Source organism: Ochotona curzoniae, unplaced genomic scaffold, assembly GCF_017591425.1.
Source record: "Ochotona curzoniae isolate NIBS_2020 unplaced genomic scaffold, NIBS_Ocur_1.0 scaffold_4701, whole genome shotgun sequence".
NCBI classification, from domain to species: Eukaryota; Metazoa; Chordata; class Mammalia; order Lagomorpha; family Ochotonidae; genus Ochotona; species Ochotona curzoniae.
In genome coordinates, this window is record NW_024467122.1 from 78,099,750 (window position 1) to 78,122,092 (window position 22,343).

At 46.3% G+C, this 22,343-nt stretch overlaps 1 protein-coding gene across 5 annotated transcripts in view; it reads right to left on the minus strand.

Annotated features, from left to right (window-relative positions):
- Nucleotides 1-3,123: 3,123 nt before the first annotated feature.
- SH3GL3 (SH3 domain containing GRB2 like 3, endophilin A3) overlaps nt 3,124-22,343 on the minus strand; it is a 107,240-nt gene continuing 88,020 nt past the window's right edge. For 3 of the 5 annotated variants that reach the window (XM_040969047.1, XM_040969048.1, XM_040969051.1), the window contains one exon: nt 3,124-3,766. In XM_040969047.1, coding sequence (XP_040824981.1) covers nt 3,561-3,766 — 206 coding nt within the window. In that variant the 3' untranslated portion in view covers nt 3,124-3,560. Of the gene's footprint in view, nt 3,767-4,761; nt 4,766-5,588; nt 5,604-8,326; nt 8,363-13,933; nt 13,991-20,950; nt 20,967-21,409; nt 21,415-22,343 lie in introns of all 5 variants that reach the window. The other 2 variants (XM_040969050.1, XM_040969049.1) reach the window with 2 other exon arrangements.

Sequence of the window (22,343 nt, forward strand, 5' to 3'; positions counted from 1 at the left end):
ATAAGGCTGTGATTCTGAATCTAAGCTGAGTGACACCAACGACTGAACACATCTGGCACACATCCCTGGGAGAAGACCCAGGAGCCTCAAAAAGCAGCAGTCAGATGGTTGAACATGCCTGAGACCTCATCAATGTGTCTGTGAATATTTAGTTCTATGGCAGGAGCCATCCGACTTCATCCTTTACCGTATGTTGTTGGACACTCTTCCTAAGCCTTGTGACTTAAAAAAAAAGATTTATTTCCATTGGAAAGGCATATTTATAGAGAGAAGGAGAGACCGAAAGATTTTCCATCTTCTGGTTCACTCCCCATAATGGTCGGAGCTGAGCTGATCTGAAGCCAGGAATCAGAAGTGTCTCTCACAGGGGTGCAAGATCCCAAGGCTTTGGACCATCCTCTGCTGGTTTCCCAGATCGTTAGCAGGGAAGTGGATTGGAAGTGCCATAGCCAGGACATGAAGCGGCATCCATAAGGGACACCAGCATTTTCAGGCAGAGGATTAGCCACTGAGCCATTGTGCCAGACCGTTGTGACTTGTTTAGTTGGATGGTAACAGATGGAGGTCAACAGAGACTTAAAAACATTGTTGCACCTTTCCATGCAGGCACATCCTCACAGCTGTGTCTTCTTCATGAGAACATGCCTGGGCTAGCGTGCTGGAGGGCGAGAGGTGTGAAGCAGAGCTGGGTCATCCCAGTCAACAGTCAGTTTTCCCTGCCCTCCCTGTGGGTGACATGAAGAGCCACCCAGCCTGCATCCACAACCTTAACAACTCCTTAGCAGTTCTTTCAAGCCTACTACCTCCTCCAGGTACCTCCTCTGCTCTGGCTGTCAAGGCTGTTGCTTCCTGGAGAAGCAGAATCTGAAAGCATTTGCTTTGGAAACCTTCCAACAGGAAGCAGCATGGGCAGAGGAAGCAGCAATCATCTGCATTTTCCAGGAGGTTTGGGGGTGGTAATGGAGCAACGTCCCCTGTAGGCTGGTGAGTGGTCCCAGTGAAGGCAGATTCAGCAGCAGCCCTAATGGCCAGAGGAAGGGAGCAGGCAGTGGACTTGAAAGAACTGCATCAAGGAAAGGCCAAGTGGCTGTTGTTCCGTGGTAACTCATCAGATTCGTTCATGAGTCTCTGGGTGGAGATGGGGACCCTACAGGACAGCTAGGCCCACTAGCCAGCGACCAGCACAGGAACTGCACTGTGCTGTAATGTGCTGTCTGGTCACAATCCTCCAAACTCATTTCAATTCCTCTAGCAGGGGTAGGGACCATCCGGGCTATGGGGCATATAAAGCCTGTGAAATAATTTGGTCTGGCCATGCCAGGGCAACTGCAGAAATGACTCGAAATTCAGTGAACCTGGAGAAGGTTATTGTTTTTACATATTTTATTTATTTTTGTTGGAGATATAGAGCTAGAGAGAGAGAGAGAAAGAGAGACAGAGATTTTCCATTCAGTGGTTCACTTCCCAAATGGCTACAATAGCCAGGTCTGGGCCAATTCAAAGCCAGGAGTCAGGAGCTTCTGCCAGTCTCCCACGTGAGGAACAGAGGCCCAGGGACTCGGGATCACTCAGTGCTGCTTTCCCAGGCCATCAGCAAGGAGCTGGATAGGAAGTGGAGTAACTGGGACATGAACTGACACCCACAAGAAATGCTGGCATCAGAGATGGCACAGTTCCAGCCTGAGCAGTTCAATTTCTACCTTAATAATTTTTTGGCCCACAAATGATATTATAAATATCCAATGAGTTAGAAATATCCAGTGGTTTTGTCACCCAAGCATTAAATATAAAATTTATACTAAACCTTTTCCTCAACTTTAGACTTCACTAAACTATCATTCCCAATTAACTTCAACAATTGTTTCCTTTAACAGGGTGGCAAGGCACTGAGTGGTCCTTGATCTCTCATTACCTTTGGTAAGTTTCTTTTTACAGATTTATTTATTTTCAAAGTTATAGAGTGGAAGATGGGCAGGGCAGGGTGGGGGGAAGCAGAGGTGTTCCATTCATTCCTCTACCCAGAGGCAGTGTTGGGTCAGGCTGAAGTCACATCTCCCTCATGGGTAGCAAAGGGTCCAAACACTTGGGCCAGACCATCTTGCACTATTTTTCCTAGGGCTCATAGGAGACATCTGGATCATAAGTGGAGCAGCCAGGACATGAGGCAGTTTCCACACAGGATGTCACCATGCAGGCAGCGACTTTACTTGCTATACCACCATGTCGGCCCTACCTTTGGTTAATTTCCAATGTGGCAGCAGGAGGCTAAGGGCTAGTCTGTGGCTCTGCAGGGAGTAGTTGTCTGGAAGACTGAAGCTTGTGCATTTGAAAGACATACATGCACGTGCGTACATGTGTATATGTTCACATATGTATGCATATGCGAATATTTGCTCTATGTAAATGTTCATGTATGTGTGTGCATATGTCATGCGTGTACGTTTGTGTCTTGTGGAAAAGCATATCATTGTCAATTTACCAATACACCATGGTCTCATTTGGAAACGAGGTTGACAGAAACCATTTGGCCCCTGGGCAAAGGTGTGACAAATATCAGTGAACAGCTGCAACTTTCCAAGTGACTTTGGAGAGCACCTCTGTGAACAGTGTAATACACAATATGAATTCCAACTGCACGTGGCTCTTGGATCCTAGGTCAACCTTTCAAGGACTCTCAGGCCTGCCTGTCCCTTTAGCAGGACCATGTGGATCCCAGAGGAACAAGCAAGTACACACGGGGTCAAAGCCAGGTCCTCGTTCAGAGCCCAGGTGATCATATTATTGGGCAATCAACCCATCCCCGCCCCCATCCATGACCGCTCCCAAGTATCCATATCAGGTTTTTCATTCATCCTGAAAAACAACCACCCCAAGATGTAGCAGCTAATGCAGCTTGTGGAACTGGGGTCTTTTACAAATGACCTTGAAAACAGATGGAAGGAGGATATGTCTAAGTTAGGTGGAAAGGGAGATTCATTCCAGGGCCTGCCCATGTAGGTCAGGAACCATCATCTGGGAGTCACCAATGGCCGCCACAACCCCAAGGCCATTGGGGGAAGTAGTGATTTGGAAGATCACTGACAAAACACTTCAACGCTAAAAAGAACCGAGGTCTCTGGGCAGCACAGTGCGTCATGTTTATTAGGCTATTCACAGGTTGGCTGCAAACAAGATGAAGGGAAAGGACCATCCACCATCAGTAAGGTCAAGAAACAAAGACACTGGAGCATTTCTCGGGTTCAAACATTGCCTTCTGCCACAGCTGAGGGGCAAGGGCAGGTGGCTGAGGTGGCGCTGCTGGGGCCCATTTGCTTGCAGCAACAAGAAGCACAGATATTTAATCCATGACTTGCAGGACAAGAAGCCAAAAAAAAAAAAAAGGGGGGGTGGGGGAGCTAGAACAAGAAGAAAAACATTTATACAAACCAAAATGGTACAAAATATATGAGAAAGAGAACACGTGTAGAGAAGTGAGGCGCAAGCAGGTCACAGAGCGGCACACGGGGAGAACACTGTATTCGTGACAGTTCTGAGAGGTCGTCCGCAGGCACGGGGCACACTCACTGAGGTAAAGGCACAATCACTTCGACATAATTAATGGGGAAGAATCCCGACTCCCCACGAATCATTCCTTCATACCAGTTTTCGTCTATCTGATTGGTTAACGTAATGATGTCCCCTTCTTTAAATCCTAATTCTCCTTGGTTTTCTGGCTCAAAGTCATAGAGACCACGACAGCACGGCTGGTCCATGGAAGCGTTAGAACCTGTCCACATGACATGAAGACAAAAAGCACAGGTTAGGGCGATGAACTCACGGCAGTGGGGGCAAGGAAGGAGGGAGGGGAAGGAAGAGGAGGAATCGGGAGAGACCACCAGGCAGTTGACCACCAGGCAGCTGACCAGGGGTTGACCACTAAGGGGGAATAGCATCTGTCTTGTCACTTGTCCCAGGCAGCCAATCCAAGCCCCAGGCCCCCTCCCTCTGCCTTCCCCCACCCACTATACATGCAGTACAAGAAGACATGACATGACCATGGCCCTCAGGCCTTAGTTCCTTTGTGACTATAATGCCTGAGAAACAGGCCAAAGACGAAGCTCTTCCGGTGGCTGATAACCTGGAGCTGCCATTCAGCAGGCCACAGACAGGAGACAGGACCCAGGAGAACATTCATGGACCAACTCAATGCTTTGGGGTACCCAAGGCACCAAGCCTGGGGGCCTCAGATCATGGAAAACAATTTTTTTCAAAATTGAAATATGGTAATTATAACTAACTATATATATAAATAACTATAAATAAACATATATGTGTGTATATATACACATGCATATACATTGAGATAAGTCCCTTGCCATGAATTCAGAAGTAACCAATGGGAAGCAAAGCATTCAGATGCCATATTTGGTGAACAGATTCCTATGGTTGCTTTCATTGCAGAATCTTCTGGAACACACCCTTATATCTTCCCAGAGAACTTTAGATATCAAACACAGCCAACTCCACCAACCGATATCATCTCTTCAAACACCTGTTGTGGGCATTTAAGGCCCTCCCTTCTTTGTCTGCTTCCCACCCTTTCCCCTCCATCATTTCTCTCTCTCTCTCTCTCATTTCCTCTTGGATTTCATGGGCCACTCTTTTGAAAACATAATTGATTCATGTGTAATCTGTAACTGCACAACTCACTGTGAAGGATACATTTCCAAGACGGTCACAGATACGAACTTTTCCAAGTCTTGGACACCTATTGTCAACTACTTTTCTATCATTGTGTTTCTGGAAACCTCAAGGAAGCCCTTTTCACTACAATCTCTGGTTTTCCGGTTTTGGGGTGGAATACAAGCTGTTTTTGTTTTGTTTTGTTTGTTTGTTTACAAATGCAGAAATTTCAAACAATAAAAGAAGTCACAGTTTTTTCTACATGGGTTTTCTTCCACTGTCATTTATGAGTATTCTACTAAACTTTATTATAGCATTTTTATGTGATTTTTAGCATGACAGAAATTTTAATTTGGATTTTGGCAACAAGAGGGAAGAATTTATTATGTTTATCATGCTTAAGTAGTTAAGACAACATAATTTATAAAATAATCCACCTCGCCACTGATTTCAAATGCTACCTTTATCTGTATCATGTATTTAATTATCATAGGTACATGGATGTGTTCTAGAATTTTCTATTTTGTTCCACGGGTTCCTTTCAATAATATATCAATGTAAATAATATGGCCTGAAAAAAAAAAAGTATCAGGAAAGTAAGCTCCTCTTCATTATTCTATTTCAAAATCTGTTCTCATGAAATCAGGTAAACAGATAAACTATAACATCAATCCGTCAAATTTCTCTCACAAAAATCTCATTTCAATTTTGACTAGATTATACAAGTTTTCTCGATTAATGAGGGGCTTTTTTTTTTGCTTGTTTGTTTTGCGAATGGTGATCACTTCAAGATACCACATCATTTCTTTTATGCTATGGTTACCCCAGCTACGGGACCACCATGATTACAGCTTTAAAAAGCAGGCTTAAGGGCAGCTGTTTAGCCCGTGGTTAAGATGCCTCCTTGAGATGTCCACATTCCACACTGGAGTCCCAGGATTCTAATCCCAGTTCTGCCCTGGCAGTTTCCAGCTTCCTACTAGTGAATGGCCTGGGAGGTGGCAGGTGACAGCTCAAGTAGCTGGATCCTGCCACCCATGTGAGAGGCCCAGATGCTCTCTGATGGGGTACCACACACCTGCAACAGGATCAGCCCTTGGGGTGTCCAGGTGGTGGGTGAGTGGACAGATAGGCACATCTAGCCGGCACCCACCAGAGGAGCTGTCCGTAGTGGAATCCCCTGCAGGTCATGGTGGGTTGGTTCCAGCACTTTCTAAAGGCTATAGAGTTAAACAGTGCTCACCCAGGGACCAGTCCTAGAACACTCAAACCAGAAGTCCTGGCCATGAGAACCGGACAACAGTCTTTCCAGCATTCTTCCAGGTCTAAATCAAGCTCATGATATTGAAGCTGAGAGTCCAAAGGCATGGGGAATACAAAGTTGAGAACGTAGAATTTCTCTTTTTCTGCTGGTTGCATGGTGTGTGTCTGGGTGGGTGGGTGTGCGAGCACTGGGCAGTTTGAGCCACAAATCAAAGTCAATTTTATGAATGTGTACAAACTGTATTAAAGTGGTGCATAAAATGATTAGTATTCTTTTGAGCCTTTCTCCTACTACCAGTTTTTAACAAAGGAGGAAAAGGAGGAGGCAGGTGCTAAACCACGTGGCAGTTTGGGGATGAATTTCATTGAGCACAGAAGGTCAAGGCTGGAAGAGAGCTTGCCCACCTTCCAGGGACCCCTATTCTCTTTACTGAAGAGGTGGCGGCCATGGTTTGAGGGCTCACAGTGAACTGGCCCTATGACTAACGACCAGACCAGAATGATATGCCAGGCTCCAGACCCCCAGCCATGACCCAGCTCAGACATGATCTATGACATCATTCAGGGCTGCCAAAACAAGTCTGTGTTCCAGCACCCCGTCCTGGAGCCAAGCACAGTCCCCAGCCCTAATCAACTCTCAAAGCCACCTGTAATAACCCAAAGAGCAGAGCACCGCCCAAGCTGTCACCCACATGTGCACACACTTGTGCATGCTGCACTCACACTCACACACTGTGAACAAGCCAAAGAAGCACAGCCCTCACTTCTCACTTCATTCATTCCAGGCCAGGGACCACTGCCACATCCTTCACTTAGAGACTCCAAGAGCAGCAAAAAGGACCAACACTCCGTTACACTTCATCAGCCATAATAAATAAATAAATCACCTAAGACACTGCATTTCTTCTGGGACCACTGTGTGCAGAGACCCTGAATGGGAGCCACCCGCCGACAGGAGGGTGTGCACGCAGCTCTCCCTCTACCTTGTACACCACCGGCAATGCCACACGTGATTCTGAGTGGTGTGGCCTCTCGACAAACCCACATCCCTCAACAGGGCTCAGACTGGCTGCCTTGGGTCCCCAGATCACTCTCGACGGATGCATAGTCTAATGTGGGGGCAGCATTTTCATTGTCTGGGGTCGCCACCCTAATGCAATGTGGCTTCTGTTACTGGAGGAGATGAAGCCAGATATGAACAAAGCAGTCAATGTTTCGCTTTCAGGTTCCAGAGCAATGCCGTTTCGGTTGTGAAATGTTATGAAAGCCAAGGCTCTCTGACTTTTCTGCCAGAGTGAGTTTGGTTTTTGTGTGATTTCAGAGAGAGAGAGACCTACTCTAGTGGTTGCAGAACTCCAAGGCTCCAGTATTTTATTACAAGCAGTGGAGAGGGAGGGGCTGGCTTCTGCCCTCTCCACGCCCCACCACCATGGAAGATCTAGAAGCTTGTCCTAGAAGATGTGGAGAAGGGGTCCCGAGAAAGGTGAGTGGACAGGATGATGGAAATGCTAACTGGATTCCATCAAGGGTTGGGATTGGGGTCTTGGGCCTCTACTTTTCACTGGGACTTTAGAAGGGGCCAGTATCCCCGGGCTCTGGATTTACTGGAGAGACTGGGAAGGAGCAACTGAACAGAGAGGGAGCCAGCCCCCGAAGCCTCCTCATGTCTCAGCAGGACGTGCTCAGCACCCTGCCAGGCCAAAGGCTGCCATGGCAGGTGTGGAGGGCTCAGTGTGCAGAGATCTGAGGCCTTGGTGTTAGCACATCCCTACTGCCGGCCACCCCGAACTTCTGCTGGTTCCCAATCATGCACAGGCCACCTCTTAGGAGTGGACAAGCAGGAGGAGAACGCCTCTGAGAAAAGCCACTAACCCAGGAAACTGTGCAGATCCCTAACTGATCAAGACAGGACTTGGAACATTCAAGCGCATGCAAGAGATGGAGGTACCTTCAAATGGCAAGATTACGTTTTCTTTCCACCATTAGAAGAAACGGAAAAAAGATTAATTTTTTTTTTTGGCCAACTGGAGAAAAATGGAAAAAAGATTAAGCTGTTTCCGCTGCTAGTCTAAATGTAGGCTGAGAAGCGAGTTCAGCTGAGTTAAAGAGAAATGAAGTATCTGCCCACCTGAGGGATGGCATGCAGGTTTTCTCTTAACATGGACGAGTCCCCATGTCAAAGGGTCCCAGCAAACAGGCTTTAGGTCCCTGGGGAAGCTCTCATATCACCTTAGATACAAGCATCTCCCAGGACCCATGCTAGGAATACCCGTCCCACTCTACAACCCACTGCTGGCGACTGGCCAGTCCTCTTCTCCTGCAGCCATGCCTCTTGTCTACTTCCACTTCCCAGCTTCACAGGCTCAGAGGCTGCCACCTGACACCCCAGTGAGAAGAGCACTGGTACACCCCCAGCAGGCTGCTTGGAGTCTGTGTGCTATAAGACAGGCAGCTGACAACTTCAGCTGGCCGCCTCTGGCCCTCCCCACGGAGCCTGGTTTATTTTCTTTTGCACTTGCTGGCCTTCAGGTAACATAAGAGCAGGATGGGAAAGACACTGTCCCTCACCCAGATACTGCAGCAAAGTGCATTCTCACAGAGATGAGGGGAGTGTCCCTGTAAAACATTCAAGCTCTGGTTTCATACCATTAGGGAGGGGGGGAGAGAAAGGAGAGAGAGAAAGAATGAATGAGTCTACCCCCAGCAGTTTGGAGAAAGCCAGGCAGTAAGCAATGGATCAGTAACATCCAACAGGCTTCCCCTGATGGAAGTTTCATTTCTTTCTTAGCAACAAGACACCCCATTTTCTAAGATCAGGGGTCTCTTCTACCTGATCAACAGAAAATTCTTCACAGAGCACTTCCTCCAATTCTACATTCATTTTTTTATCCATGTCCAGGCAATCAAGGGTCACCCAAACATACAAAGGCACTTGAGTGCTATTTCTTTCTCTTTTTTTGAAAAGTACACCTTCCTTCACATTATGCATTTTCTGTGGGCTTTGTGAGCACCCCACAGATTCGGACAGACATACTACACATGTTCTGTGCAGGTAGGGCAAGGCCAGTGCTAACTTTCAGGGTTGCTTTGATTTTGAGCCAGGATGAAAACTCAACCTGCTTCAGAGATGCTCATGCATTGAACTCCCAGAGAGGGCCCGAGGTGGGGACTCCTTATCCCTGCCCCAGCGGAGGGGTAGAGAAATGAAGACACTCAGGGATTTGACCCAACCAAGCAGTAAGGATGAAATTTTCACCCTTGGGTCTCTGCCCTTGGCTGTGATGCCATGGGTGCCCTAGCAAGTTATCTCCCCATTCCATTCTGATCCAAACTTAGCCAAGGGTTCAGACCTCAGAAGGCTCCCCAAGAGCACACTTTCCCTGCATCCCACCTGCTCCCCACACGTGTCTGCCCAGGTTTCCAACCCAGCCTGCCAGTCCCAAGTGACTCCACCCTGTGTGCTCTCTATCTTGGACTTAAGCTCGTGCTTCCAAGCAGGAAGTTTAAGAGACCCACACCACACCACATGGTGCAGGATACACGTAAGAGAAAGACAGAGAGAGATACTCTAGCAGAAGGATGGGCTCTTCTACAGCCCTGACTTCTTATCTGTAATTGTTCATTTGTTCTCTCTCTCTCTCTCCCTCTCCATCCACCCCTTCCCCAGTCTCTGTCCTACACAGGGGCTAGGAGCAGCTGTTCTCAAGGTCTCCATGTCTAACTCTGCCGCCGAGGCAGGTGCAAGAGGAAGGAGCTGTCGGGGAGGTAAGGGTGCTGGGGTATGGGGGTGGGGGCTCCCTGTCTCTATAACACTAAAGGTTACAGCTCTCTTGCGCTTGTAATTGGATGATCTTAAGCCCACCAAGGGAATGCACTGATTTGCTTCTCCTCCTCTACTAGCCTTGACTTTGGGAAGCATTTGATCCAGGCACCCCCATGGGGAGGAAGAGAGAAAGAATCCACACCACCACCACTGCCAGCAGGTCTGGAGTGCCCCGGAAGCTACTGACCTGAGGAGGGCTCTTGGTCTTAGCAAATTGCCCCAGACTGCTGAGTGCCTTTTGAGCCTTGTTCCCGCTTTGTCTAGTTTCTCTCTTGCCTGCCACTTTTCTTGTGGTCAGTGGACCTTCCCGAAGCAGTTCCCCTGGGGACTTTCTAATCTGCTGGCTCCAGTCTGCTGTAGGCTAGGAAATCAGATAACCAGTTAGGTGACATCAGGAGCCACTCGCCATGGCAGCTCTTATTCTGTAGTTCAGTACTGCAGTCAGCATTGCTCACTTACACCATTATTTCATTGAGTCCTTAGGAGAACCCGGGGCCATGGAGTGACCATCCCCATATTGTAGGTGACCAAGGGAAGCTGGGAGGGGCAAGATTCTAGAGCTGATATCCTGGCAACTCTGAGCCTGCAAAGCCTGTTTGTTTGGAAAGTGCGCAGGGCAGCTCACTGCTTTGGCAGGGTGTTGGGGTGGGGAGTGCTGGGGATGAAGCTCATTTTCTGTTCACTTCCTGTTCTAAAGTCTGGAAGTTCAACAGTGTTGCCTTAAGGCTCATGCTGCCCACAGAGGCAGTCAGAGACCCAGTCTGGGAATGGACCCAAGTCAAGTCACCCACTGGAAGCCATGGGCAGGACTGTCCTGAGATCCGCTGATGACCGTGTCATCTCCTACCGTGTTGGGCAACAACATGCCTCAGGACTTCAAAGCCAATTTCCAGTTGAGACCTGCCTGAGACAGGCATCCCAAGGGTCACCTGTGAGACACCCTTTCTCTGGAATCTGAACAAAACTCATCTAGCTCAAACTCCCTTCACCATCGCTTCACTCGCCCACTGAAGGATCTCAGACCTAAGTCTCAGAATTGAAGTGACTACAAGGCCACTTCCAAAAGTTCACAAAAAACAATAGAAAGCAGTACGTTTATTTTGGTGTAAATATTTTTTCTTCTGAGACCCACAAATACTTGTGTGTGTGTGTGTGTTTCCCGTAAGATGCATTTTCCATTAACTTTAGGAAGTAGTTTCATACTTTCTTTTTAGAGGACTGGGAAACACATGGGTGCCTCATCTTGATAAATATCACAGAACTCACTGCACTCCACTCACGTCCCCTTGGCTCCTGGCTCTAGCTTTGGCAACCTCTGGTTCTGACACAATCATCTGCCAAGTTTTCAGCCTTCATTTGTAAGGGCCAAGTAATCAACTACCAGGGACGGGCCAGTACAAGTCTACCAAGTGTCTCTAGAAGGCACAGCCCAGCCTTGCTCCATGGGAGATGGGATTTAGTGCAATCAGCCGTCACAGGAACTCAGTCTTAATCACCATAACCTACAAAGCCAGGCCATCATGGTCTGTCTTCACTGCAATCGTCCACCATTCACACAGGTCCCACCTTAATACCAGCCCGGCACTGGCTTCTTACACTGGTTCTAGCTCTCACTCCCATAATTCAGCATTAGCATTTGTATCTGCAGCCACCCTCAAGGGACTATAGGGGGTTACAGGTCACATGGGGACACACAGATTGTCCCAGGCATTGTGTTTCATAGCTGCTCTGTTTGGAAATCCCCACAAACAATTGACTTTTACACTTTTTTAAAAAATAAAAAAGTATAGAAACTGTGATATCAATATATGAATAGTCATACTAATATGACTATTAATTATTAATTAGACTATAGGAACTGATATTTTAATATTCAGATGATGATAACATCGGGGTACTTCAGAAAGCTTGTGGAAAATAGAATGAAAAGACAAGTGTATTTTAATGTAAAATCTTTGAAATCCCAGGATGGTAATTATGGGTCTTCCAAACTAGATTATAAAAAAAAAAAAAAAAGCTATGTATGGATTTCAACATGTTCTGCAGCAAAATAAACTTGGCTTTCCATTCCACTTTGTAGGAACTCTCTGAAGCACCCTCATATTTGTATTTAGGGGACGATATTTTAGTTTGTAAAAATCAAATGCTATGATAGAATACATATTAATTGTTTTTTGAAATTTCATTGTTAGGGATAACATGATCATACAACCAGGTCTGATAAGTAGTAGCAAAGTTCCCACAATGTAGAGGTTGCCTCTCCAGATTTTGTAAAACCTCTGCTCGAGAACAGAACAAGTCAATCAACCACCTCAGCTATATGTTGGCAGCGAAATACTGGGCAAACGGAGACTCTATGATGGACTATATCAGTCAGTGGATTCTTCAGCGACCTCATTATGCTTGGAGTGGCGAGACTGGCAGTGATTCATAACTGGTGAACTATCAAAACCAGTTCCTTGAGCAAGTATCTCAGAGCCTGCCCCACATCCACGACCGGGGGGGGCGGGGTGGGAGACTGGGTGGGGCTTCTCCCTTAAAATCCCCCTTTGCCTCGGATACATGAAGGAAACAATATGGAAATAATAGTCTTACCCACTTTCCTATAGCCCTTGAACCTTTTTACCCTAATGAACTATGTAAAGATTGTCAAAAATATAATAAAATTTTTAAAAAGGCAAAAAAAAAAAAACACCTCTGCTCAGCCCATTTAGATGTGAGGAGTCCATTTCCCACCAAAGGTTCCTTCAACAGAGTGTATTCAACAGAGTGTAAATCTTCAGAAATGTAACAAAGCTTCCCCCCCTCACTCCTTCCTGCATTAACAGCTGTGTTCAACAGTAACAACCAGAGTCTATACATCAATAAAACATTAGAGGAAATCTTACTGGCACAGCCTGCCCACTTGTCGATTTTGTTCTGTAAAGAATGCTAAGCATTCAAAAGAATGTGGCAGCCACAGAATGCTGAACCAAAAAAAAAAAAAAAAAGCACACGAATGGTTTCAGTCCCATCCCTTCATTTGAGAACAAGTCCAAACTGGCTCAGAGATCCAGAGACTCGCCACCAGGCACACAGCTCGTAATCACCAGAAACTGCATCAGGACCTGGGACCCCCAGTTGCTTATTTCGCTTCTGTAAATGACTCAGAGTGCCTGCCGCGACTGTTCTGATGTGCATATGGAACTAAGGGAATGTGTGGGTGCGGGTGTGGGTGTAAGGGCGGTGGTGCGAGGGAAAGAGGAGGGGTAAGAGAGAGAGACACCGCAAGGTATGCCCGCCGAGTGAGCAGTCCCCTGCCAGCATGCTGTGAAAGTTTTTCATTTCCTCTTTGGAAATTTGGGCTGAAAATGCACCCATTTCTGTTTGCAAAGGCACATACCTTCTTTAATCTTCCAACTTCACATTTCACTTTTGAAGAAATGTTTATTTTCTAATGGAATCCTAGAGATTTCACTCCGACAAGGGGAGTGACCGGGGCTGTAGAAATGATTTCTGAGCCCTTACAAGTGTCGAAAAAGTTATAAAAGTGTCTTTTATAGCCACAGAGGGTTAACGTATCTTAATACAAGCCATAGGAGAGATTTCTTTCGCCGCGCTCTGACACGCTTGCAGCGCACATTGAGGAATGAACCTCAACCCTCCACATTTTCAAAAGTTTCTTCCATTTTGGAGCTTATTAACCCTTCGTTGTGAATATTGGAGTGTTCTTGGAAAATACATAGTATGAGAACAAAGCTTGAATTCCAAAATTAAGTTTTACAACAAAATACACTTGTCTTTTAATTCCGTCCGCACAACTTCTCTGAAATACCCTTGCATAAGTTCTAACCTTAATAAATAAGAGTGGGCAAAGCATGTAAAGCAGGGGCCAGCATTATGGGGCAGCATGTAAAGCCGCCACCTGTGATACCAGCATCCCATCCGTATGGGCACCAGTTCCAGTCACGGCTGCTCCACTTCCCATCCAGCTCCTGGCTAATGCACCTGGGAGGCTTGAGCCCCTGCGCCCACATGGGAAACCCAGAAAGAAGCTCCAGGCTCTAGGATCATTGGGAAGCGAACCAGATGATGGAGACCTCTCTCTCTCTCTCTCTCTCTCTCTCTCTCTCTCAACTCTTTCAAATAAATAAATCATTTTTACTAAAAAGATGCAAATTGTTCTCTGCTGGAGACTCGGGGAACAGTAAGGGCTCCCCCAAGATCCTGGAGAGCTCCTCCCAGAGGCCCAAGTGATCCTTTCTGCTTGGCCTCCTCTCCTCTCTGGGGACAGCGACGCGGCATCGTGTCCGCAGACTCACGGGCTTGGCAGGACAGCCAGTGCCCGCGGCCAGGACCTGCCCTTGGATTCTGTCCACCATCCATCACCTCAAGCTAGGACTCCCTGCTTCTCTCGTGCTGGCCTGCTTCACCCACTCCCTTAACTAGCCAGCGGTGATCTTATCGACGATTCCACCTCGTCTCTACAAGGGTCCAGCTTCAGGGGTCTCTGTCCACCGCCCTGCCCCCGCTCTGCTTCTTTAGAAAGCAGAAATGATGAAGAAAACGTTCTTGGAACTCGTTTCTGGCAGAGCCTTGCGAGCTTTGCTTTAAATTGTTAGTGAGATGCTTAACATTTTTCCTTGTCTTTATAAACACTATGTGCAAACCATTCAGAAGCCTAATGGAAAGCAATTTCCATTAAATGCAGGCTGTAAAATGCCACTTTCTTTTGAAACTGTGCCTAGGAAACAGGATGGTTCTGGGAAGCCCCTTTACCCTCACAGATTCCATCCACATGGCCACGCCAAGCACGGTGCCACTGGCTAGGTGGGATGGGGTTCGGGAGACAGCCAGGGACAGCCCTGCAGGGGACGCGGACCGTGGCACAGCGGCTGTTGGTGGCAGGAGCAGGGTGGGGGATCTGGAGCCTCCTTCGAAGCCATCCTTAGCACAACTCTGATCTCTGGCTGAACACCTCCCTTCTAACAACCTCATCTACCTGGTACTAGCCAAGAAGGGAGGGACACAAAACTATTGACACGCACTGTCCTCTCTCTGTGTGGGTTCACTTGAGTCTGACACACACACAGCTGACTCTCTATGCAACCACATGCTCCACACGGTCTCTCTGCCATCGGAATCTTAAAAAAAAATCATGGCCCACACTCCTGGGCATTTTGTAGCATTCCCCAGAATTCCTGCTGAGGAACACAGAATGCAACATCTACCAAGTAACCCCCCCGGGATCTGTTATTTGATCTTTTAAGACCTTGAGAAAATCTCATTCGATCTCTCTGAGCCTCCACTTGCCCATCTGTGAAATGGGAACAGAACAGTCCTAGGAATGAATATACAATATTTAACTAAATAGCTAATCTGCACTAGTTGCTCAACAAGAGTAACTGCAACTATCATTATATAATTAACTATTACTGTTTGAGGATCACTTCCTTGCAGGGTTGCATGATAGTGAAATGAATTGTGTTCAAGAGCATTTCAAAAATTTTATGGAGGATCTGGTGCAGTAACCTAGTCCTCACCTTACACACCAGGGATCCCATATGGGTGCCGGTTTGTGTCCCAGCAGCCCCACTTCTCATCCAGCTCCCTGCTTGTAGTTTGAAAAGCAGTTGAGGACAGCCTTGGGACTTTGCACCCATGTGAGAGACCCAGAAAAAGCTCCAGGCTCCTGGCTTCGGATCGGGTCAGCACAGGCCATTACAGCCACTTGGGGAGTGAAACAGCAGATGAAAGATCTTCCTCTCTGTCTCTCCTCCTCTCTGTACATCTGACTTTCCAATAAAAATAAATAAATCCTTTTTTTAAGTTTATGGAAAAATGGAATTAAGTGGTAAGTTCTTGTGGGCACAAAAGCCAATTTGAAATGCAGTTTTTTGATATACATTTACCATGAACTTTCTGAAGATCACTTGTTTTTGTGTGGATTTCAAAACTATTTGCACCCAAATAAACTTGCCTTTTAATATTTTCCACAAACCTTTTTGAGCCTCCTTTCTAGATAAAGCATCAAAATAACACATGGCTTGTTGCAGCCCCCATGCGCTAGCTCCCTATATCTTGAAGCAGTGTTATTGAAGGCATACACTGTGTCTCACAATTCAGACTCAACACCCCACACTGTTCGAGTTGGAACGGAAGTTATAGGAAACTTGGGTGCCTGCTGTAGCAAATGGGCACGTGGTGTTGGGGAACTTGACTCCGGGTTGGGCCTCCCTCAATGTGGGTACGAGCTAGAAGGAGTAGACACAACAGGGCATGGACCAGGGCTTGGGTTGTGGGTTCAGCCTCAGTCAGACTCCATTTCCTGGGGGCAGAGGAAGCCAGAGACGGAGTCCCACTCCAGGTTTCTAGTTCATTTCCTTATGTCCAACTACTTTCTCACTAGAACTTTTAAAGTGACTGCATCGATATCTGCTCAAGAAATAAACTTTTCTGACATTAGAGGTAGGAAGGAAAAACAATTAAAAAATTAAACAACAACAACAAAGCTTTGGAGATTAAAAGGGGACAGCATTAAGAATCATGGATAGACACCGGACTGTCCCAAGCCTGGAGTGTGGGGTTGCTTGGTCAGAGGGGCAGGAGAGGCAGACCCTGCAGCAGCTGCCGCTTGAATGCTACTGTGCTGGGCCCTCACATGTGACACTGAGCTTCATGGCAGTGCAGGCTAAAGGAGAATAAGATGGGGAACACGGTTTATTTAAAGGAAATTCGCTCTTAGTATTCAACAGGAATCAACTTTTCCCATTATTATTATTTTTTAAAAGATTTATTTATTTTTATTGGAAGGGCGGATGTACAAAGAGGAGAGACAGAAAGATTTTTCCATCTGATGTTTCATTCCCCAAGCAGCTACAACAACTGGAGCTGAGCCAATCCAAAGCCAGGAGCCAGGAGCTTCTTCCTGGTCTCCCACACGGGTGCAGGGTCACAAGGCTTTGGGCCATCCTCGACTGCTTTCCCAGGCCACAAACAGGGAGCTGGATGGGAAGTGGGGCCGCTGGGATTAGAACCAGTGCCCATATGGAATCCCAGCACATTCAAGGTGAGGGCATTAGCCACTAGGCTATCATGCCAGGCCCAACTTTTCACATTATTAAACACTATTCTGTCTGTTCCAATATTCTTACTGAAATGAAACTTAAAGAGTAGCCTGACAAAATAAACATACTGTCCACACTGTTCTGTGTTAGGATCCGGATGTATGCATACAGACAGAGATGTGCAAAGTTATAATAGTAGACTTGTAACTTTGCATCTTTCTTTTTCATCTCGACTACCATCAACACATTTGAACAACTGCAGAAGATCCCATTTGGTGTATATATAATCTAGTAATTTACCATTCTTCTACTGGCAAAATAGACATAAGTAAAAGTTGTCACTAAGCTGTCCCATTTACAATGGACAGCTGGCTCTCCCATGGACTCCAGAGCTCGAGGCAGACCTTGAACCACAACACTGAATTACATGGATGCAGGTGTCCCAAGCAGGGGCTTCTCTGCCAAGTCAAAAAGCCCAGGCCCAGATAATATTTTAATGGTTATAGGTACACCCATCCATTTCTATATCGTTTGTGAATATTTACACATCATACAAACAGAGCAACTGTACAGCCCAAAAAGACATTAAAACAGTCACTGTAGGACACTCCTCCCAGAATATTCCCCCACGTCTGGGCTATCCTAGCATATCTGTCAACACCGCTCTTGGGAATGTACCACATCCTAATAGAACTGGCTCATTCAGGACCCTATAGAGGGCAGTGAATGATACACATATTCTTCCACAATAAATCTGAACCACATGTCTCTACGGGAGAGAGCAAGCCAGCGACCGCCACTGCCCACTTTTCCTTTCTTCTACAGTGACGTAGGCATTGGGGGGAAGTGGGTCTCCAGCACACCCCTCCCAGCGTCTGCAGTCAGGTGTGGCCACATGACCGGGCCTCGGCCTGTAGGACAGGAGCGAAAAATGGTGGGTGACACACTAGGCCTGTTTCCTTAAGAATAAATCCCTGGGGGCGGGAAGGTGGTTTAGCATTTGACATGCCTGTAACCACCTCGGAGTGCCCGGGTTTAATTCCCAGCTCTACTTCCTGACTCCAGCTTCCTGATAATACAGATCTGGTAGGCAGTGGGGAATGCCCACACATAACTAGGTCCCTGCTGACCCCATGACAGACCTGGGCTGGACTCTGGGATCCCAGCTTCACTGTTGAGAGTAGCTGGGCAGTAAACAGTGAACAGAAGGCTCACACTCCTCTCTTCTTCCCTCCCTCACAAAAAGCAAGTAAAAATCATCCAAAACAAAATCACATCTCTGGCCAATCTTCATTTTTATCTTGTTAGAATCTTTGCTTTCTTGTGTGTCTCTGAAGCAGCAGCTACTAATACAGAGACCAGCACAAGAAGTGGGGTGTTTTCAGAATATAAGCTAAATTGAGAAGCAGTGAGGAAGAGGGACCTGGATCCAACAGGCCTGAAAGCTGGGGACCCCTGTCAGGTTACAGCAAAATATTTGGTACAACTTATCCTTCTGCTAACTCTGAACCCAGACCACCTGCCAACAGCTCTAAAGAAAGAAGTTAGATAAAGCCAGCGCATTGGTGTATATTTGGAACTCTCTGATGGCGTCCAGCCATGAAAGAAACAGAAGAACAGTCCATGTGTGCAAGTGAAGGTAAAGAGGTTAGAGAATGACCAGAGGGCACGTCTGGCCGTAGAAGGAAAGCTAACTGCTTCTATCCCCCAAGAATAGAAGATAAACAAGTGGCTGTTCCAGATTGTTCTGAGTCCTCCATAAAACAACCAACCAAAAAAAAAAAAAAAAACCATTGGCCAGTCATTGTGGTGCAGCCAGTTAAGCTACCACTTGCCGTGCCAGCCCCTCCTCTATGGGTATATGTTTGTATCCTGGCTGTTCTGCTCCTGATCCAACTCCCTTTCCAAGAAACCAGGGGGAGATAGTTAAGTGCTGGATTCCCTATTGTTCATATGAGAGACATGGATGAAGATCCTGGCTCCTAGCTTTGGTCTGAGGTTATCTGGGGAGTAAAAACAGCACATGGAAATCTCTCTCTCTTCCTCCCTCCCTTTCACAGTAACTCTGCCTTTCAAATAAATAAATATTAAAAAAAAAAAAACAAAGCCAGCTGAGTGGCAAACACAAAAGACACTGCCTTCTCACTCAAATATGTTGCTTCCATGGTCTCCACATTGGCCCTGAAAGAGAAAGCCATGGGACTTATGAAGGAACGAGAGAAACAGGGCAATCGTAAGACCCTGAGTGTGATTACAGAGGCAGGACCTGCATGCCCAGGACAGTTCAGAAGTCTTTGAAGGAATGAAATTGTGAGAGCAAGAACAGGTGCATGGACCAAACCTTGAGGCGCCCTCCAGGCTCCCAAGCAGCAGTGAGCACAGATCCGCAAGGCCACAGCTCAAGAAGGGGGAAGGCTGCTGAGAGGCAGAATGAAGCACAAGGGAGCCTGTCTGAATCAAGGAGGGCAGTGGTCCCACCACTGTTACACACTGGCACCTGCAGGGCGTTTCCATCAGCTATGGCTGGCAGGGCTTCAGTCCCTTCCTGCTGTCATAACATTAGGAGGTGTCTTTAGGATGTGTTGAAGACATTAGTACAGAAGAATCAGATCAGTGTGCTTATCAAAGAGGCCCTGCGGGGCTGCAGGGAGGAAAAGACAAGGAGGTGCCCTATTCACCAGACACTGAATCTGTCAGCAATTTGATCCTGGAATTTCCAGGACTGTATTATTCAATGTAAGGTTTCTTGTTACAGAAGTCTCAATGGACAAAGTAAGTTACCATTGTCACAGGGCAGGCGCCGCTCAGGCAGAAATTGCATGTTCCAAACATTTTTTGCCAGGGCGTGTGGCTGTTCCAGTGAGCCCTCTCCAGGGCAAGGTGAATACATCGCTTCCACTTTGTTGGAAATTTCTAGCACAGGCATATCTGTTCTTCCTCATTTTCCTGTTGGCTAGGGCAACAACTTGGAGGTCAGGTGACCAGGAGCCTATGCCTGCGACAGAAGACCTGAGCGAGCTTAAGGATGACGGTGACCCAGCCTCTTGGGATACTCTCCATGTATGAGTGAGGAAATCTTACTAATCGTAAATTGCATTTGGGATTTTTTTTTTAAAGAAACCATGGTACCTGTGTTTCGTCACAGTGGATTAAGTTCCATCGATAATGCCAACATGTTACATGACCAACCACTTTGAGTTCTGGCTGCTCAGCTTCTGATCCAACTCCTTGCTAAACGCATCAAGACAAACAGTGGAAGACGTCCCAGGGGCTTGGGCACATGGCAATCACTTAGAAAACCAGGATGGGGTCCCAGGCTTTGGTCTGACCCTGCCCTAGCAATTTATAGCCCTTTGGGGAGTGAACCAGCGGATGGAAGATCTTTCTCTGTGTCTATCCTTCTCTCTGTAAATTTGCTCTTTCCAATAAAAATTAAAAAGCAACACATAGAGGCTCTGGCTGTGGACCTGGGTCTTAGCATTTCGAAGGCTGCAGGAGCTTGCACTGGCAAAGTCGAGCGTCTACTGAACTCTGGTGAAGTGAAAAGTTCCCAGAAAATCTGCTCCTGTTTTCATTCAGAGTGGAGACAATTGTGTGTGACATCACTGGGAAAGAGGTGGAGGTGACAGGCAGGCAAGATTGAAATAGTCAGCAAGGTGCAGGGCAAACACACGGGTGCAGGAGACTGAAGACCCAGAGCTAAACCCTCATCCTCCACGGCAGGCAATCAGCAGACATTACCCAAGATGGAAAAAACAAAACGAAACAAATCAAGGCAGAGTCACATACGCATTTGATGGAAAAGAATAACATTCAGCATTGAACGAATGCGGGAAAAGAGTTGTTAGACTTCCAGCAAAGAGCAGGACAGACTGAAGTTTTTCATAAATTACAGTTCTACAGGCACATTTTTCTCTGCCCATTTTGACTTTCCATTGAAAAACACCTGACAGGCTGGCAGTTGTGATGGATGGAAAGGAGGACTGCAGTGGGCGTGAGCCGAGTGTGCCAGGGAGAACTGGGAAAGTCACAGGCAAAACAAGCAGGCTTCAACCAAAGCCTCCTTCTTTTAGGAAAGTGATTCAACAGGGAAAATCCTTAGAATCCAAGGCCAGCCGAGGAAGGCTTAGGGATCACCAAAGGCACAATATACCACAGGAAAAACCAATGAGCTAGGATTCACCAAAATCCTTAAGCCTTGAACCTTTGAAAGATCCTGTTAAGAGAGCAACAACAACAAAATAAGTGACCAAGTGAGAGGATATTAGTTTGTAATCCACACAGATATCAAGAGACATCTATTGAGAAAATACAGGGGCCGATATTAGGGCATAACCTATAACTCCTACATGGGCACCGGTTCAAATCCCAGCTGTTCCACTTTCTTGCCAGCTCCCAACTAACATCCCAGGAAAGCAGAAGATGGTCCAAGTCCTTGGGCTCCAAAGAGACCAGCTCAAGCTCTTGGCTGCTAGCTTTTTTTTAAAAAAAAGTTCAGTTTTTTTAAAAGTTCAGTTTTTAAAAAGTTCAGCCGAGTCATCTGAGCCCATTTGGGGTGTGAACCAGTAGAGGGAAGCGCTCTCTCTCTCTCTCTCTCTCTCTCTCTCTCGCACACACTCTCTCTCTCTTGCTCTCTCCCTCTCTCTGTAGTTCTGCCTTTCAAATAAATAAATACATGCTAAAAAAAAAAGTCAGAGCCACAGTTGGGATATCACCACACATCTAACAGGATGGTTAAAATAAAATACAGTGACAACAACATATGCCAACAGGAATGTGGGGAAACCGGCTCACTCACACACTGCTGGCGGGAATGTAAAATGGTACTGCTGTTCTGAAGTGCGGAAACCTAATTTATAAAAATAAAATACACATGATAAAGACCCAAGTATTAAGAAAAGGTTTGAGGAGTCAGCACCTGTGGCCTGGTGGGCAAATCTGAAACCTGTGACACTAGTATCCCATAGGGATGCTAATGAAAAACCATGAAACTGTTAAAAAAAAATGGAGATGGTACACACAGAAATAATCCTCAATAAATAATACTACATCCAAAAAGGGAAGCTGTAGAATGATATGCCTGAACTAATCTCACATTAAAAAAAAAACAAACAGAAAATCTAAAACTGCGTGTCTTTAAGAAGGTACCTCCAAAAATTCACCATAAATGGAACTAAAGATGAGTTTATTTCAGTGCAAGAGTTTTTTTTGAAAGCATTTTCACAATATGTGGTTTCCCTGGACATTCTGAAGGCCCCTCATAAATGCACAGAAACACATGTGACAAATATAAATACCAAGTTGTTAACAATGGCTACATGCAGGGAGGGAACATGGATAGAGGGGGTGATCCCAGCAGATCCCAGGATGAATTGTTTTTCTCACTTTGATGATTGAACTCAAGAATATTTTGTGTCCTTTGTTGTACAAAAATAGTGCCGCAGCATTTAAGACAATGCCTCCTACCTAGCAGTGCTCAACCAATGTAAATTCAAACCTGAAAACAAACAGTACAACTTTTTGAAAGAGTATAAAAAATCAAGTACAGA